This window comes from Pararge aegeria, chromosome 9, assembly GCF_905163445.1.
Source record: "Pararge aegeria chromosome 9, ilParAegt1.1, whole genome shotgun sequence".
NCBI classification, from domain to species: Eukaryota; Metazoa; Arthropoda; class Insecta; order Lepidoptera; family Nymphalidae; genus Pararge; species Pararge aegeria.
Genome location: NC_053188.1, coordinates 12,540,963 through 12,558,043, shown reverse-complemented (window position 1 = coordinate 12,558,043; position 17,081 = coordinate 12,540,963). Strand labels below are relative to the sequence as shown.

At 36.3% G+C, this 17,081-nt stretch overlaps 1 protein-coding gene and 1 long non-coding RNA gene across 2 annotated transcripts; both read left to right on the top strand.

Moving 5' to 3' along the window:
- The first annotated feature begins 3 nt into the window (after window positions 1-3).
- On the top strand, window positions 4-13,239 carry LOC120626357 (ATP-dependent RNA helicase DDX54). The gene is made up of 13 exons (XM_039893856.1): window positions 4-372; window positions 800-979; window positions 1,203-1,386; window positions 2,059-2,402; window positions 2,835-3,045; window positions 6,041-6,159; window positions 6,773-6,886; window positions 7,717-7,908; window positions 9,827-9,940; window positions 10,171-10,313; window positions 11,221-11,356; window positions 11,984-12,134; window positions 12,995-13,239. The coding sequence occupies exons 1-13, from the start codon at window positions 172-174 to the stop codon at window positions 13,168-13,170; spliced, it is 2,265 nt and encodes a 754-aa protein (XP_039749790.1). The 5' UTR covers window positions 4-171; the 3' UTR covers window positions 13,171-13,239.
- Window positions 13,240-14,179: 940 nt separating this feature from the next.
- On the top strand, window positions 14,180-15,230 carry LOC120626148. The gene is made up of 3 exons (XR_005658842.1): window positions 14,180-14,303; window positions 14,417-14,503; window positions 15,167-15,230. It is a non-coding gene; the product is annotated as an uncharacterized LOC120626148 (long non-coding RNA).
- Window positions 15,231-17,081: the final 1,851 nt, after the last annotated feature.

Genomic DNA, 17,081 nt, shown 5'->3' with positions numbered 1-17,081 from the left:
TGTCAAATTGTGCATGCCCTGTGTTGTGTTGCTTTGAAATTTCTTTAACCTAAAACATGGGAAATACCGTTCTACGATTTTAGTTCTACAAATATAATGTTCATTTATTACTGCAATGTAATATGAACAATACCTTTTGTAAGACATTTATTAGGTGGCCTGTTTAACATAATGGGTCGTAAGGCAGAAGTTGAGGATGATCTGCCAGGTTTTGAAGCACCAGCTCAAGGAGAAACAGCGGAAAACGATGTTTCCATTCAGAAGAAACAAAAAAAAGGTTCTGGAGGATTCCAAACAATGGGCTTTAGTTTTCACGTCCTTAAAGGAATAACCAAAAGAGGTTATAAAATACCAACACCAATCCAGCGTAAGGTAGGAACCAAATATTTCTGGTATTGCCAAAACTTGCAAAAATGTTACGAATCCCGCAGCCTTCTGTCTGGGCTAAGCCAGGATTAAGGTATCACAACCCTATAGAAATAAAGATACTTGTGGTTAGCATTTTTTTGCTTCTATATCATTGACATCTTTAGTACGTGGGAATAATTAACAGATCCTCATCAGCATCATCATATTTACCCATTACTAGCCGACTACAGGGCACCAGTCTCCTCTCACAATAATAGGGCTGTAGGTCAGAGTACAACACACTGGCTGAGTATTGATTGAGATACTTTTGAGAACCTTATGGAGAAATATGAGATATGTAATAATTAATTTGCTCAATAATTTGATCATTCTGTAAACAATATTGCAATTTTGTTGTGTTATAATTTCAATTTTAATCAATATTTTTCAGACAATACCACTTGCGTTAGACAACAAAGATGTAGTTGCTATGGCTCGCACTGGATCTGGTAAAACAGCTTGCTTTGTCTTGCCCATTGTGGAGAAACTTATGTCACCTGTCAATAAACCACTTCAAGGGAAGAATTTGCGAGCTCTTATATTGTCACCAACGAGAGAGTTAGCTTTGCAGGTATGAAAAAAGTTTGTTAATGAGAGGCTCCTAAAAACATTTAAAAACATAAGATTTGAAGGCAGGTTTGCGCAGTGGGCAGGGACCCTGCTTTCTGAGTCTAAGGCTATATTATTCGAAGAAATATTAATCATTCATCTTTATATACATAACACAGTCATAGTATATTTTTTTTAGTAATTTTTAGTAAGCATTTATATTATTGTAATTAAAAAAATTTCAGACATTAAGGTTTGTGCGTGAATTAGGAAAGTTCACAGGGCTCAGTTCTGCTGCAATCCTTGGCGGTGAATCCATTGAGCAACAATTTGGTGTCATGAGTGGTACTACCCCTGACATTGTGGTGGCAACACCTGGACGTTTTCTGCATATTTGTATTGAGATGAGCCTCAAGCTGGATAACATAAGTATGTGATTTCATTTAATTTTCTTCTTGACTGTTACTTGAATAGCACAAATTAGGCATGATATTGTTGTATTAAAACTTAGAGAGGTATTATCCAAGCAAAACATTTCTACCCTCAATGGAGCAACATCTTCCACACTAGAATGCAGGTCAAAGCTTATATATATCATTAATGTTGGTGGAACTCTTCAAAAATTCCAAATGAAAAATTTTCTAAGGCTACTTTCTAATTCCTACGACTGACCAAGTATGGTTTGGACAACAACTGGTTTCTCAATAATTAATTAATATTAAAAATACTTATCGATTTTTTTAGATACTTTGTTGCCTATTTACAGTATAATAACTTTCAAAACACTCATTAAATAACATATCGCATTTTTTGAAGAAAATTTTAAAATTGATATTTGAATGAACACTTTATTGTACACCAAAGAAAAAAGTTATAACAGAGATATAAACATAGACCAAGAGAGTACAATATTTTCTTTGATATTTTCAATTAATTAAATTGTCCAATTAAAATTTTGTTTCCTGGCAATTTTTGTGGTTAGAACACGTCTAGTTTTAACTATTTTCGCTTGTGCACTTTACACCAGTATACTCTGTATTCAATAAAATGTAATCTATTTATTGGTAACAATATTAAAATAATTATAAAAAAAAATTACAGAAGTTGTGGTGTTTGATGAGGCAGATAGATTATTTGAACTTGGATTTGGAGAACAACTCAGAGAAATTGTTGCACGTTTACCATCGAACCGTCAAACCCTGTTATTTTCTGCAACACTTCCAAAAATGTTGGTTGAGTTTGCTCGTGCAGGTCTCAGTGACCCCGTTTTGATAAGATTAGATGTCGACTGGAAGTTACCGTCCACTTTATGGCTTGGTTGGATATATGTGCGAGCAGAGTTAAAGACGGCGGCCCTACTTCTACTATTAGATAGAGTTTTAACACCAAATACTCAAGCATTAGTTTTTGCCGCAACTAAACATCATGTGGAATACCTTCACTTGGTATGTATGGTACAAAATATTTATAAATTTTTGTTCATAGAAGCAATTAACATATAAGAAGTGTACGGTTACGTACAGCTTATGTGTAGACCACGGGAAATTCGCGCGGCGAAGTGTCTAGAGACTGAAATAATTGTATGGAAATATACCAAATTAAAGTTTCGCAATTTTCGCAATGTGGATAAATGAATATATTTATCCTCATTGCGTGAAATTTCGCGCGCCGTGAATTGTCCCGTAGCCAACAGGTTTTGGTATATGGAATACCGATTATTATTTTAAGACAATTTGGTTAAAAATAAAAATGAAATAATTTGATTCATTGCAGTGGGATGTAAGAGGCTAATAGTTGATTTTTTTTAAATATTTTTTTCGAATTAATGGTTATAGATAATGTATCACTGGTTATGGATCATGCATTTTTTTTTTTAGATATTGCAACAAGCTGGTATAAGTTCAACATATGCATACTCTGGTCTAGACCCGGCAGCTCGTAAGATAGCCCTTGGCAAATTCACGAATAAAAGATGTTCAGTTCTTCTGGTCACTGATGTTGCAGCCAGAGGCTTGGACTTGCCGTCATTGGATACCGTAATCAATTATAATTTTCCAGCTAAACCAAAACTGTTTGTGCACAGAGTAGGTAAGTACCTGCAATGTATTTCATGGCTTGGTTATATTAAAAAAAAAATGATAGATCATTATAGGCATGATGCCAGTAACAAAGAATCGCTAAAATATTGTATTTATCTATTGATTTATGATTAATGTAAAACGTATTTCAATTTCTATTCGAAGTGAGAGTGGTGTTCATTTTCAATAATTAAAACTGCAATCCGCTAAGACAGGTGAAACGTCGAATTAAAAATTAAGACGTCACGTCCATATAAACATAATTTTGTACCGCTTAAACTTCGAAATTCTCTGCGTATATCAAGTATTTTGTGAATTCAAACCAATACCAAAATCAATTATCTTTAGCTATGGAACAAAGACTTACAAAAGCTCTATTAAATTGCAATGAATATTATCAAAACCTTTAATTTCTGCAAAAAATAAGATATATTAGATACGTCCAAACAGTTTTTCAAAAAAAATAATCATTATGGATAATTGTTCGTAATATTGGGTTAGGCTCACATGAATAAAATACAGTGCACACATATTTAAGAGTTATTTATTTACTTTGTACTTCGAGATTTATTTTAGTTAAAGGAAAACATTTTTCATACTAATACTTTACTTTCGCTTTATTTAAAGCAGGTACTTATAATTTATCATAGTACCTGCAGACTTAATAGGTTTAAATAGTTTTATAAAGTTTAATTATCATGCCTAAACTTTAACCGTTTTTATTATTTGGCAACAATGGTGCTTATAACAGCTTCTAGCAACTAGGTTTATTGTTAATGTTTTAATACTCATCTCCAATCTCGTTAGCAACTTGTGGTTTGTAAGAAAGCACGTTTCAATGACTCGCAATTAATCTGGTTGTTCGTTTTACTTTCGTTTATCAACAATTACATCTTCTCATAATTATGTGTAAGAGAACAGAATGACCTTTAAAACTTCTACCAACTGTACTTTTTAGTTTTAACCATGCTTGTTTTTCCACCATCACCGGTTAATTCCCTTTTTTTCCCCCACTGACATTGGAATTCCTCCTACTAAGACCTACAGTTTTCGTTCAGGAATCGGTAATAGTCAACAACTGATGTCGTATCGATATAATTTTTTTATCCACACTGATTCTTACTGATGTTTATTACAATTTGTTTGTTTGGATATTTTATTTATTAATATATATTTTATTTATATGATATAATAAAGAATTTTAAGTTGTTGAAACAGAAAAAAACCGGTGATTTATGGGGTATGTCTGTAATGGTAATATCTAACATTATAGACGTTATTGCCCCTTACTTAGCCATACTTTTTAATGAATGTGTTGATAGAGGTACTTTTCCAAATTTAATGAAACATAGTAAACTTATACCTCTATTTAAATCTGGCAATAAAAACGACATTAACAATTACAGACCCATTTCAATCTTACCAGCTCTTAGTAAGGTCTTTGAAAAAATTATATTAAATCAACTTTTGAATCACTTCAATGTAAATAACTTACTACATCCGGAGCAGTACGGTTTTACTAAAGGTCGTAGCACCACGGATGCAGGCGCTAAACTTTTAAAACATGTGTACGATGCCTGGGAACGTTCGCAGAATGCCATTGGTGTTTTTTGTGATTTATCCAAAGCATTCGATTGTGTTGATCATAAAACCTTGCTTCTTAAACTAGCCCACTATGGTATCAAAAACGTTGCACTAAATTTGGTTGCCTCTTATCTCAGTGACAGAACCCAAAGGGTTTGCATAAAAGACATTAAGTCGCAGGGGTCGGCTACGTCAATGGGTGTCCCAAAGGGTTCAATCTTGGGTCCCTTTCTATTTTTGGTGTATATAAATGATCTACCACACCATGTCAGTGAAACCTGTGACATTGTACTGTTTGCTGATGATACATCTCTAATTTTTAAAACTGATAGGGGTAGAGACAACTCTGACGATGTAAGCCGTGCTATGTCGCATGTTTCGCACTGGTTTACTGTCAATAATTTACTTTTAAATGCAAAAAAAACTAAGTGTGTGGAATTTATTTTACCAAATGTAAAGAAAGTTAATAAAAATATAATAATAAATGGAGAATCACTAAAAATGGAAGATTCCACAGTTTTTCTGGGCATGACCTTGGATTGTAAGCTTCAGTGGGGTACCCATATAGATACACTAGCAGGTAAACTAAGCTCGGCTGCCTACGCCGTCAGGAAAATTAGACAGATTACTGACGTAGAAACAGCAAGACTTGTTTACTTCGCGTACTTTCATAGTGTGATGTCTTACGGGATCTTATTATGGGGCAAAGCTGCTGATATTGAAACTATATTCATATTGCAGAAAAGAGCTGTACGGTCAATATATAAACTTAAATCACGTGAATCCCTCCGTGAAAAATTTAAAGAAATTGGTATACTTACGGTAGCCTCACAATACATTTATAACAATATAGTATTTGTAAGACAACATATTAGTCTTTATAAACAAAAAGTGGATATAAACAGTCGACTTACAAGAAATGGTCATAAATTAGTGACATCTGCATATCGTCTGCGAAAGGTGCAGAAGTCATTTGTGGGATTGAGTATACGCTTTTATAATATGATTCCTAAGGTAATTTTGGACCTACCAATGCATAAGTTTAAAGAATGTGTTAGAACACATTTATTACAGCGAAGTTATTATACAATTGATGAGTTTCTTAATGACAAGGTTGCTTGGAAGCATCCGGCTCCGCTTTCATCTCTCACAAGATAGAAAAATGAATGTTAAAATATAAAATGTAAATTTTTGATGTTGGAAAAGAGCAACTGCTGAGTTTCTTGCCGGCTTCTTCTCGGTAGAATCTGCCTTCCGAACCGGTGGTAGAGTCACTACACACGGACAGACTTGACGTTTCAAAAGTGCTTGTATTAGGCCTACTTGAAATAAATGAATTTTGAATAATGAATTTTTATTTAATTTATTATTTATTCCAAATCTTAGTGTATATTATATTATATTACATTGTGTTATTTTAGGACGAAGTGCCCGTGCAGGAAGGTCGGGGCGAGCGTTCTCTCTAGTGGCGGCGGAAGACGTTGCGCACTTGCTTGACTTGCAACTCTTCCTCGGCGCGCAGCTTAAAGTGCCTTCCGAGGTACAACGTAACAACACACTCTCAAACCATAGAATCTACATGCATATTAACAGACATTTTCGTCTTTGCAGACCCCTTCTGGGTTGGGCGATCCCAAATAGTGCGATCGCTTTTATCTTTTTTAACCCATTAGGTACCGGCCCAATACAGGGCCCTCCCCTAGCAGAATCTGTAGGGTAAACCCTACAGATTCTGCTAGGGGAGGGGTCTGTAGTCAACTACGCTAGCCAAGTGCGGATGGTAGACGTCTATCAATGTTCGCGGCCGCGAACAATACTTGTATTGTAATACAAAAATATTTACCACATACAAGAAAATAAAGTTATTCTGTTCTATTGTATTCTAATTCAGATCACTTGAATTTTATCAAAACATTTGTAACAGTTAACGTTAACTTTATTGTCTTTCTTAAAGTACATTACGCTCTAAAAAATCTAGTGTACGCCGTTGTGAAAAATATAAATATACGACTATCAGCGCGTGCGCGTACGCATCTCCGTGCGTCCTTTGGAAGTACGGAGCAGTTGATCGGCGCCAAATGTTTTACATACTTAAAGTGTTAACAGGTATTTCTAGTGTTTTGTTATTAAAATTTCTGTTTTTTTTATAACAGGTCAGTGAATGTGGCGACGCGTGTCCGTCCGGCGTGTGGGGGGCGATGCCGACCACCGCTCTCGAGTTGAGGCACCAAGACGTTATGGCGTGGGAAAAGAACCATTCCGAAATTGTAAGATTGTTTAGGAAAAACTTAAATCATGGTTTTCCTTGAATTTTAGGGTCATAACTGTGCAGTAAATAAGCGGCGACATCATCATCAAGATCATCACTACTATGACACAAAAGAGATTGGGGTTCTTGATGGACTTTTTAAAAATTAATCCCCCCTCCACACTTTTAATATAGTGTTTAATATTTTTCTATTAGTAAAGCCTATATAGAGGGAAATGCAAGACATTTTTGTCGAAACGATAAGATTTCCCCCAGGGAACCGTTAGTTTCAGGCATTAGGCTTTTAACTAACTCTACCTATATGAAAAAATCTATTTGCTCGCTTGCCCAATTAGAAAAAGAAAAAAGTAATAGTATTTAGTGCTAATACTTAATTACATACAAACATGTATGTGATGGACCTCATAAGAAGGCACAGAGTCACTCAGCGGGCGATGGAGAGAGCTATGCTAGGAGTGTCTCTATGTGATCCAATCAGAAATGAGGAGATCCATAGAAGAACTAGAGTTACCGACATAGCTCCGTGAGTCGCGAAGATGAAGTGGCAATATGCAGCTCGGAGAACCGATGGACGTTGGGGTCTTAACCCCGCATCGGTAAACGCCCCCCGGGCGGCCCCCAACGAGTTGGACAAATGACATCAGGCGAGTTGCTGGAGAGACGTCAATTGGTTAAAATGATGACGATGATGATGACTTAATTAGATAGATACGTAATAATTAGGTCACTTTCGCATTTTTAATATTAGTAAGGATAATTAAACTATATATGGGTGGTTCCCTGGTAGCCATTTTTAAATGACCTTGATGAAACGACTACGTGATGTAGGAAGACGCGGTGCGAGTGAGCGGGCGCGGCTGGCAGCAGTACGTGCGATGGCGCGAGGCCGCATCGGCGGAGGCCAACCGCAAGGCCAAGCTCACGACGCCGCCCACCGCGCCACATCCCTTCCTCGTCGGCAAGGGACACATGCAAGCGGCCGAGCTCGTAGATCAGATCAAGAGCTTCCGACCTAAGGGAGTGAGTATTCAGGCATATTGAATAATAATAATAATAATAATAATAAATATACTACGACAATACACACATCGCCATCTAGCCCCAAAGTAACCGTAGCTTGTGTTATGGGTACTGTGATAATAATAATAATAATGTTTATTTCCAAAAAAAATCTTAAGTCTAAACAATATAGTAAAAAGGTTTTCTTATTTTATAGGATGGGGCATCCATGAAATCTTAAATAATTATTTTACTACAAGCTTCTGAAGCTAAACTAAGAAACCTTGAATTTCAGCTTCAGTAATGATGAATAGATAATGAATGAGATAGCTGATGAATATTTTTTTATGAATATAATACACATAAATACTTATAATATGCAGATAAACACCCAGACACTGAAAAACATTCATGTTCATCACACAAACATTTTCCAGTTGTGGGAATCGAACCCACGTCCTTGGACTCAGAAAGCAGGGTTGCTGCCCACTGCGCCACTCGACCGTCATTTAATTCATTGTTCGTCGAATCATTGTTTTAAAGACATGTTTTATTGAAAATACCCATACATTCACATTAGCAGTTTCCAAGATATTGTCGGATATATAGATAGGTGATGACTTAGACCGATTCATCACCATCACCGGCTTCCCGTGTAGCTAGGACCTCCATACGTAACCTTCATACGTAATTCGATGATCATAAAGCGATAACGGCGATGATAGCCTAGTGGCGGATTGTCTGGTGGCGATGCGGCACGATGTCGCGTAAAAACCGATTAGGGTATGTCTAAATATAACTGCCATACTCACTAACAGATTCACCCCGTTACGTATTTTGAAATGCATCATCACCAGGTGGGATTGCAGCCAAGAGCTAACTTGTTGTCAAACAAAATTAAAAAAATAGGTTATCAATACAAATTTGGTTTGGAGAGGACCTTAACTGAAGTGGTGTGCAAGTCAGAATGTAAAAACTTTGATATTGGTTTTTTTTGACCAGAAATTTCTCTGGTCCATTTTGATATTGGTCTGGTCTATACCATGATAATAATATAACATATAAATATTATTAATCTATAAATGTATAAATTTTGGTTTCAAATGGAATTATGTTTAACTGAATAAGCACGAGTTGTTTTTACGACCAAAAATTATGCCTTACATGATTCGGTTAATGGTCAAACGCAAATTAAACGCAGTCAAAGTCAAGCGGAAGTTAATTATTTTAGGTATTTAAGTTGTCTTATCAAGTTTTGTATATAGAGTGTTATTTTTTTCATTACGCGTCATGGTATTAAAGACGTGTCTAGATATTAATTTATGGTATCATCAATTATCAGAAACGTCAAAAAGAGATAAATCCGCACATATTATTATTTTATATTTCTTTAATATGATATGATTCTTAAATGTGAGTTTATTTCACTACACATGGGTAAAATAAGAGACCGCCTCTTTTTCAGTACCACCTGAAGTTAGGAATTTGAGGATTTTTTGTTAGGAAATCGCCTCTGTTTACGTCTAAAATAACACGTTTTAGGAACACTTTCGAGGTCGTTCACATCGAACGTGACCATACTGCAGACACTAGGTATAAAGCACAATATTATGCACACGTTGAGCACTTAATTATTTTTCATCATTTGGGTACAGTGTGAGATTTTCTATCTACGTTTACTTATTGGATCGCGTGAAAGTAACTAGTTTCACTGAATTCTCATTCTCTTTATTCTCATGACCGTTTATTATCTGTGTCGGGTCAACAATATTTGTGGTACTGATTTATATGATAACGACAGAGCGCTAGCTAGTGACGATACTGTATCTCAGTACTATCGCTAGATGTCGCGCCTTCGTAGTTCGTTGGTAAAAAAACTCACACTAGGCACCCAGAGGTGGTGGGCCATATTATGACGAATTAACAATTTTTTTTTCAGACGATCCTAGAGTTGGCCAATAAAAACGACTCCCCGATGTATCTGGCGATGAAAGCGAAGCGACGCGTGCATGGGAAGATGGTGCAGAAAACCAGAGATAGCAAAATGCAACAGGTAAGACAATAAAATCTATGCTAATAATAAAAAGTGTGTATTTTGGTATGTTGGCTTGTAACTTATGTTGTTCTCGATGTAATCTGGGGCATATGTTGCAGACACAAATTAACTATTGCAGACAAAAGCGACCCTTTATTCTGAGCCCTGCTGAGTTCGCTAGTTTGTTGGTATATTTTTTTTATCATTATGTCTCCTTTATTTTTAACTGTTTTGTTTTTGTTTTTAAGGCAGAAGGAATGTTAGAAGATAACACTAAAACGAACTCGAATGAAGAATCTGCGAACGTGAAAGGTTCAAAGAGGAAAAAGCTGGCGAAGCGCGATGAGAACTATATACCTCATTTCGCTAGTGATCAGCACACTGAATCTGGGTATGTCATCATCTACAGCCTTTAAATGTCCCGTGCATAGGGTGTCTGAGCAGGCGATAAAGCAGGCAGATGGCATAAAGTGGCTAAATTCCTATACGTGCTACATTAAAAAAATATCAGTCACAGTAAGAGTAATTAAAATTAATGAGTATTGAATTTATTGGCAGGGGCTGACCACCAAAACCAGGAAAAGCAACTAGGTTAGACCTAGTGGCTTTTCCTCTTTCCAACTTAGGGGAAAAAATCCTACATCGCCAGTAATGGCTAACCCAAAGATCCCACTGTAGTCATAGTGAATACGCTCTGGGTGTGAATATTACGAGAGGAGAGATTTGTATCTCCTATATCTAAAATATATCTTATTTTGGCAGGTTTTGTTGATTCAAATTGCAAATTATATTAAAAAATATCTATTTCCCGCGAAATCGCTCGCCAGGTTTCATAGCTCAATCATGACGTCATAGGCAGATAAGAACTATCTGCCGTAGAAAATTCTTCTTTGATGGTATTGATTTGACTTTGGTATTGATAACACAAAACTGGGCATTTGATAGTTTAAAATCATAAAATAATTCATAATACATGTATCATATATCATTAGACAAATACAATATTATCGACAAGACTGCTTGGAAGCAGGCCACTCCGCTCTCATCCCTCACAAAACAGAAAAATTCTAAAGATTGTTAAACCATAAAATGTATGTTGAAAAAGAGCAATTTGCTGAGTTTCATGCCGGCTCTTCTCGATGGAATCTTCCTTCCGAACCGGTGGTAGAGTCACGAGCAGACGTGACATGACGTTTCAAAAGTGGTTATAAAAGTGGCCTACCTGAAAAAAAAAAATTTTGAATTTTTGAATTTATACTACTTTGTTACTGTCATCATGCCATATTGTTGAATGTTAGAATGGCGGTGAACTTCGCGGCGAGCGCGTCTTCCGCAGAGCTAGAACTGCGCAGCGACTGCGACGCTGGGCAACGCACGCACCGCACACAGATGCGCTGGGATCGCAAGCGCAAGAAGATGGTGCACGTTGACCCCGTAAGTTAGCTGCTCACTCGCCTAACAAGCCGTACAAGTTCCAGGGTGCCTCATATGAGATTTTATAGCGCCATCTAGTGATATTATCACTAGATGGCTAGATGGCGCACTAGATGGCTGTTTCCCAGTATTGTAAATAGATGGCGCTCTTTCAATTACACATAATTCACGCAATCGAATGACGTTCTAATATAAGGCCACAGAATTGAGAACACACAGAAACCGTGTACACGACTAATAAATGACGGCCGATTGGCGCAGTGGGCAACGACCCTGCTTTCCAAGTCCAAGGCCGTGGGTTTGATTTCCCTCATCTGGAAAATGTTTGTGTGATGACCATGAATGTTTTTCACTGTCTGGGTGTTTATATGTATAAGTTTTTATGTATGTTATTCATAAAAATATTTATCAGTCATCTTAGTACCCATAACACAAGCTACGCTTACTTTGGGGCTAGATGGCGATGTGTGTATTGCGTAGTATATTTATTTATTTATACTGAAGCATCAAAAACCACGCCACTTTATTAGATAGTAATTATTTTACTTGTAATAGTTTTAAAGTTTTTTTTTGTTTAATTAAATATGATACGTTGTTATTCGTATCATGGATATATCTTCTGTGCAGGACGGCGGTCGTAAGATGATTCGCACGGAGAGCGGCGGACGCGTGTCGGCGTCGTTCCGCAGCGGCCGCTACGCCGAGTGGCGCAAGCGAAACGCGGTGCAGGAAGACGACGAACCCGCTGATGGGCCTCCAGCTGCCAGCGAACGCAACGGTACGTTTCTTCATAGAAAGGTCACGAGCCTACACCGCTCGTTTAATTTTTTTTTTTGTTTCGCACTCAGTGATCCTCTGGCATGGTGTCAGAGACCTTCGCGATTTATACGATGTTTGCTCCAAAATAGGTGCGAGATCACGATGGTCGTGATATGGTTATGCTATTTTGTTTTTTTTTTTCATTTTAACGAACCACTCAAAAAGTTCATGCCAGAAAACTCATATTGAGTTTACTATCCATTTTAAATAGCACATATACTACCGTGTGTATATTTTTTTTTATAGTAGGAATTGACAGAACACGTAGGTGGCCCACATGGTAGTAATGGGAAAATCATCGCCTATAAACGAAGCAAAACTTTGCATCCAAAAAACACGTCGTACCGCCCTGTGTCAGTCAACCTGATGCGAAGGTATTAACCCTCATGTGCCTGAAATTACACCGGTAACGCCCTTCAGACCTGATTCCCTCTCTCCTTTGAGAGGAGACATGTACCCAGCAGTGGGACGTTATTATGACGTTATTATTATAATGACTTGTCTGGCTGTGCCTGCAAATTAAACTCATAGTTCATTGTAAATCATCTTCTTACATCTTAGATAGAATTCCTCCTAAATGATTGATTTACAAATAAAATTTAGTAAAACGTACTAGTTTTATATAAGTAACATTTTGGCCATTTTACTTGGCGATGCCTTAATGTTTCGATAGCTAAAAACGAAAGCTTTTTGTGGATTTTTAAAATTATTGTTCACTGAACGTGATCTGATGAAAAAAGTACGACAGGAAAAATGAAAAAAAAAGTTCACCGTTCGCGTGCTACGTTATTGATTCCCTTTTGTTTTCCTTATTTTTAGTATCGGAGTTCCGTCCTCGGTGGATGAAACACAATGAGCGCCTCTCCAAAAAGAAAGCCGAGGCTTCGTCCAATGAATTCCGCAATAAACAACAGATAGTGAAGGAGCGCCTGCGCAAAGATAAAATTAAACAGAAGTTGAAACACAAGATGAGTAAAAAGAAAAAGAAGAAATAAGTGTCATATAATATTAACATATTGGTAACAGAATTATAAGATTTACCTTTGATGTGTTACGTGTAATTATTCCTGAATTTTTTATTTCCTTATTGCCCTATGCCCATATTCTATATTCAATGTATCCGTAATCTATAGTATTGTGTGTGCAATTTTCAACAAATAACAACTTTGCCAAGCAAATTATCAACAGATTACAGATAGATTGAATATAGGAAGGACGGCTTTTGTGTTCTACTTCTTTCTTTAAGGTTTTTTTATTTTAATTTTTGTAGAAATAAATAGTAATAATAATAACAATAAATATTCTACAAGGCCCTGTCGGGCCCGGATGTAGATCATATCGCATCTGGTTACAGTTCCGTGACCTATTTGGGGAAACCGAGGGTTTTGTCTGTGCAATTACGAAGTCATCAAGACGAGAAACTACCGGAAACACATTATGAAAGATGATGACACTCTAAACATATGTCGAGCGTGTCATCGCCTTGGGGAGTCCCTCAGGCATATAGTTTCCGAGTGTTCTCATCTTGCTAACGGCGAATACTTGCACAGACATAATCATGTAGCCAGGATAGTACATCAACAACTTGCTCTTCGGATTGGCCTTATCGATTTTGAGATGCCTTACTATAGGAACGAACCGGCGGCGTCAGTTCTTGAAAATAGCATTGCTCTATTGGGATCGAACGGTTATGACTGACAGGTATATTGCAGCTAAGAAACCTGATAAAGTATATTGTTAAGAAATAAAAAATAAAATGTTTTCATTTTATTTTTTATTATAATGCCATTAAATGAAAGATAAATAATAATAATATTGAGCTGAAAAAAGATTTTACTAAAATAAAAATAAATTAGGTCACTTGTCAGTGTTGACTTTAATATAAACAACAGTCTAATTCTTATTTAAGAGGTTACTGTTTTAATAAATAGGTACTAAAGCGGATGAGTACGAAAAGCCATAAATCAAAAGAAGAAGAAGAAGAAAGCGGATAAGAAGACATATACTTATCTTATCTATTTGAATCGATATGTGGTTTAACATTATTCCATCGTATGCAATAATAGTCGGCGCAATAGCTGGTCCTGGATATGCTCTGTGGTGGTTGCATCATCTTACTCTCGGGAATGTAAGTGTAAATATAGTTATGTCTGTTCTGTGATTTATTTTACTTATAAAAATAAACTTTAATATTAGTAAAGAGAACACCAATCTCCGATCTTAATTACCTATTTTTCATAGCATTATAGGCGCGCTCAAAACTCACGGTGGGATCGTGCTCTATACAACCGAGACAGGCTTCTTAGTGGAAATCCATACGTAGTTAATGTATGTATCCTTTTATAATATATTAGATGTACCCGGCCACAGTTCCGCTATTGCTGTTTCTGATATTAATTCCCGTTCCCGTGAATGCATGCGTATAACTGCCTCGTTGGTCTAGCGGTTAGCATGTTTGACTGCAGATCGAAGGTCCTCGTTGGTGGTTTTCTTAATACCTACCAGCCCAACATTTGCAAATTGACGTCGATTCAACCACGTGCCTCGCAGAGCACGTTAAGCTGTCGGTCCTGCGCATAATCTCTCACCAGTCGTGTCTGAACTGCATTCCTATCGGACTATTTAATTTCGCACACACTTCAGGAAACTTCTGGAACTTGACCTTAGTAGCCGAAATCAGTCAGGGAAACTGTTGCGGTTTTTATACAGTAGGTATATTTCATAAGCACTCTTTTTAGAGAATTACAACTGTATAAATCAATTCAGCAACTAATTCGGACTAACGGACAAACTTACAGAAACCGTAAAGTTGATGTCTGTTTACCACAGTTAATCTCCAGGCTTAACCGATATTCAAGCATTATGTGTGCTACTTTTTACTTTCGAAAATACTGAACCAGTAATTATGAAATTTTAATTCCATAGAAAGGCTTCTTTGTACCGAGATACGAGGAACAGATATTCTGAAATGATTATTATTTTATATTTCAGGGTCTAAACGATATTCCTGATAAATGAAGAATGTGCCAAGTTCAGATACATTTTTATAGTCCTCATGAAATAAACTTAATTTGACTTTAAAGTTTTTAGTAGTAATAAATTTAAATTTTTTGTTTCTCGTTTATATAACGGATCGATTACGGATGCAATGGGACTACACCGTAATTTTAAGACCAAATCTTATTAGCGTCGGGCTTCCGAAATATACGAAGTATCTGTAAATGTCTGCCCCGTATGTGCCCTTGACTGCAATCTCACCTACTGGTTATCGACTATGCAGTCTAAGATGGTAGCGTGGAAAAGTTAAGGAGTAATAATAGTCCCCTCTAATCAGTTTCCACACGACATCGCACCGGAACACTAAATCGCTTAGCGGCACGTTTTTGTCGGTACGGTGGTAATTTACCACGGCGAACGCCTCCCACCGGATCAGACTAGAGAAAATTCAGAAATAATAAATGACCATTGCCCCTGACAGGATTCGAACCGGGACCGCCTACTTATTTTCACAGCGATCACCATTGCGCCAGGTAGGTCGTCAAAAAGCATGTAGGTTTCCTAACGATGCTTGCCTACACAGTTTAAAAAAACTATATTTGTATAAAACGCATGAAATTCCGAGAGTGAAAGGGGATCGTACTTTGTAGATCCCCGAAAGGGAAGCCAAAGCTTTACCCACTAGGCTGCCAGCGCGATTGACTGCAAATAAAATTAAAACTGAAACACAATTAAAAATTTTGATATATGTATATTTAAAAAATTAAGGTAAACATTAATGTAACCTACTTACAATTATCTGTACATGTTGATAAATAACATGAATAATTACTTTGAGGAAAAACATTAATTTGGACTTTGGATAGTATGTATCAATTTATTAACCAGATTATAACCATTGTATGTATGTATAAGACATTAAAATTATTTACATCATGTCAATAATTTACGAACTACTATATCAGGATCAATTAATAATTTTTCAAAATAATTTCTATTTCCATGCTGGTATTTGAAACATGTTCGCCTAATGATTTAACTATGAAAGCTTTGTGTCATTCATTTTTAAATGTTATATCATTTATAATTTTGTTTCAACAAAAGAGCATTCTAAACTATAGTACTGGCGAATTTATATAAATAATTGGGCGCATAATTATGAAAACAAGAACGTCTTTATCAACAGTCAATACTCTGACACACTTAAAAATATCCGACGCCGCGCCAAGCACCGAATGTTGAGTCAAATCAAATAACAATACCAGACTGTATGTGGATGTCTGTATTGTCTCGTTTATAGTAAGTACTATGATTTGATAGGACTCAACACGCGTCGGGTATAAGTGTCTCAGACCTGGCAGATGATGTATATCACACATACTTATATTAAATGCATATATTTTATAATATAATACGAAATAGATACATTATATCAATAGTACTTTCATTTAACACACGATAGAAGCAATAATATTTTTCTAAATGTATATAATTCCAGTAACAATTTTATTGGAACACAACACACCGGGGTAAGGTGTTTATTCATTTTGTATTTCCTTAACTACAATATATGGACACCATTATTAATAATACAATAAGTATCAGCTTAATGCAAATATATGCAATAAGCATAAAGCATGTTTAGCTATCAATTTTGCTTATACGAATAAAGGGAATAATATATATGAAATTGTTTAAACGAAAAATACAAATTTCTCGACACGTTGCTAGTGTTGTGTTGCGCATAATATTAATGCCACAGACATTAGATAGACTTATATGTCGACGCGCCAGAGATTACAGGAGAAGCCTATCGGGCACATACACAAGTCTAATGTGAAATCTGCTTAAGGCTTACTTACATAAGGAGTTTCTGAAATGCAAACGGCAAGAACTCTTATGCAAATAT